Source organism: Sprattus sprattus (assembly GCF_963457725.1).
Source record: "Sprattus sprattus genome assembly, chromosome: 13".
In the NCBI taxonomy this organism is placed as follows: Eukaryota; Metazoa; Chordata; class Actinopteri; order Clupeiformes; family Clupeidae; genus Sprattus; species Sprattus sprattus.
In genome coordinates, this window is record NC_137911.1 from 11,191,303 (window position 1) to 11,193,802 (window position 2,500).

The 2,500-nt window shown below is 46.9% G+C and overlaps 1 protein-coding gene across 1 annotated transcript in view; it reads right to left on the bottom strand.

The window, feature by feature from the left end:
• Positions 1–2,500, bottom strand: part of dctn1b (dynactin 1b) — a gene marked incomplete at its 3' end in the record, with an annotated part of 42,417 nt that overhangs the window by 20,724 nt on the left and 19,193 nt on the right. The window contains exon 7 of the mRNA XM_080850543.1: positions 702–719. Within this exon, the coding sequence (XP_080706669.1) occupies positions 702–719 (18 nt within the window). The remainder of the gene's footprint in view (positions 1–701; positions 720–2,500) is intronic.

A 2,500-nucleotide genomic window follows, 5' to 3' on the forward strand; every position in this document is an offset into this window, starting at 1 on the left:
TATGTAACATACACTGTCAGTAAATGTTGACATGCAATGCTACAGAATAATCTTAACATACTTTCTAACATGGCACATGAACTATACAGTCCAAGAATTAAATCTGAAAAGCACCTCTGCTAAAGACACAATGGTAATACACTATGACATGACACTCATGTATGCAAGTATTTGATGACTGCACAGAAGTAAATGTGTATCTTGAGTGTCTTAATGAGGATTAACAGTCAACAATGAAACATGAGTAGAGCCTCACCACATTGGACATACAAACTGTGTCAGGCTGACTGACAATGAGACAGCACTATACACCCACAGCTGTGAACTTTCACTACAGACACAGACACACACACACACACACACATACACGCACACGCACACACACACACACACACACACACACACACACACACACACACGCACGCACGCACGCACGCACGCACACACACACACACATGCACGCAAACACACTCACACACACACACACGCACACACACACACATAGAAAAAAAACAGCTGTGCACTTTCACTGCACAGACACGCACACACACAAGCATGAGAGCAATCATGAGATGAGTAATAGCCGATTTAAACTGTAATCAGAAGAGCCAAGAATACACACAGAGAAGACTGACACATGACACTGAGCACAGAAAATGAGGAAGACAAGACAGAATTAAGGAGAAGAATCAGCTGTATACCTTACGGGGGGCAGGCGTCTGTCTCATCATATTAGCAGAAGAAGAGGATGCCCACACACACAGAGACAGAGAGAGAGACACACACACACAGAGAAGCAGAGAGTGAGATGTTCAGTCACTCAGTATTACTGAGAGCAGAGGAGAGCAGGCCATGACACATACAGGCACGCACACACACACACACACACACACACACACACACACACAGTCAGGTGACACAAAGGGCAGAGGTGCTCCTGCGACACACACACACACACACACACTCAGAGACACAGCTGAAATGACTGCAGTTTTCTGCCGCTATAGTCCAGTATGGGTTGCGGAGTTGCCAGGTCAGATCCGTTAATCCCCCTTTTCCCACCGATCTCAGTCAAAGCACCCCTCTGGTAATGTCCGCTCTATTGCCTTCTTCCCTCTCTCTCTCTCTCCGTCAATCCCTCTCTCCTGCTTCTTCTGATTACATTCTCAACATCTCTCTGCAAACCCTCGCACAGACCATCACATTCTGCACTCGTCTCACACGCTCTCCCTGTCTCCCTCTCGTTCCATCCCTCTCTCGCTCTCACTCTCTCTCTCTCGCTCTACTCTCGCTGTGATTTGCCAACCACCTCCCTGCAAAGACATTACATCACTGCTCAACCCCTCCTCCACAAAGAGAACAAGAGGGAGGGAGGGAGCGAGAGAGAGAGAGAGAGAGAGAGGGAGATGGAGAGGGAGAGGGAGAGGGAGGGAGAAAGAGAGGGAGGGGTAGACGTAGAGAGAAAAAGAGAGGGAGATGGAGGGAGACAGAGGGGTAGCAGAGAAAGGGAGGGGGATAGGGGCTGAAAGATGGAAGTCTCCCCTGTATCTTAGCAACAGTCCCCTCTTGTGTCTCGGTGGGCTAATTAGAATAGGTTCCAGTGGCTCTCCAAACACAAAACAATAGAGCCATGGTGTGTGTGTCTCTGTGTGTGTGTTGGTGTGTGTGTGTGAAATTGTGGTGTTGTTGTCCGAATGTATGTGTATTTGTGATTTGTTTGTCCTCTACGCTTGGCATATGGTCTGACACTTACATAAAACACACAGTTACACTCACTCTTAATCACTACACACACACACACACACACACACACACACACAATTTTAATCTGTATAATCCTGCTTCATTAGTAGATGAAAAGAGAGTGAGAGAGTGAAAAGAAATAAACTGGGGGGAAAGGGGGCTGAAAAGAGAAAGCAGAGAAGAGGGAGAGATGAGCAAGCAGGACACAAACATATCAGATTACTGCTCTCCTGAGGGCAGAGGAGAGAAATGCAGCAGCAGTAATGCATCTATCTGTGTGTGTGTGTGTGTGTGTGTGTGTGTGTGTGTGTGTGTGTGTGTGTGTGTGTGTGTGTGTGTGAGAACGTGCGTGTATGTGTGTATGTGTCTCTGTGTGTGCGTGTGCACGTGTATGTGTGTCTGTGTGTCTGTATGACTCTCTTTGTTGTGTGTGTGTGTGTGTGTGTGTGTGTGTGTGTGTGTGTGTGTGTGTGTGTGTCTGTCTGTGTGAGAGAGGGATAGATAGAGGTAGAGAAACACCACTGATAAATCCTAGGGGGGTAGAGAAGAGGCCATTAAGAAATGGTAGGATGTGAAATATTACACTTGGCAATTATAGGAACGACAGAGAGGAAGAGAGACAAAGACAGAGAGAGAGATGGAGAGACATCATTTAGAGGTGGGAAGTGTAACTGCTTCCCAAGCACCAGCTCAGCAGAAGACTTTTCAGGACACTTACTGTGCAATAATACCTCTGTGTGTATGTGTGTGTGTGTGT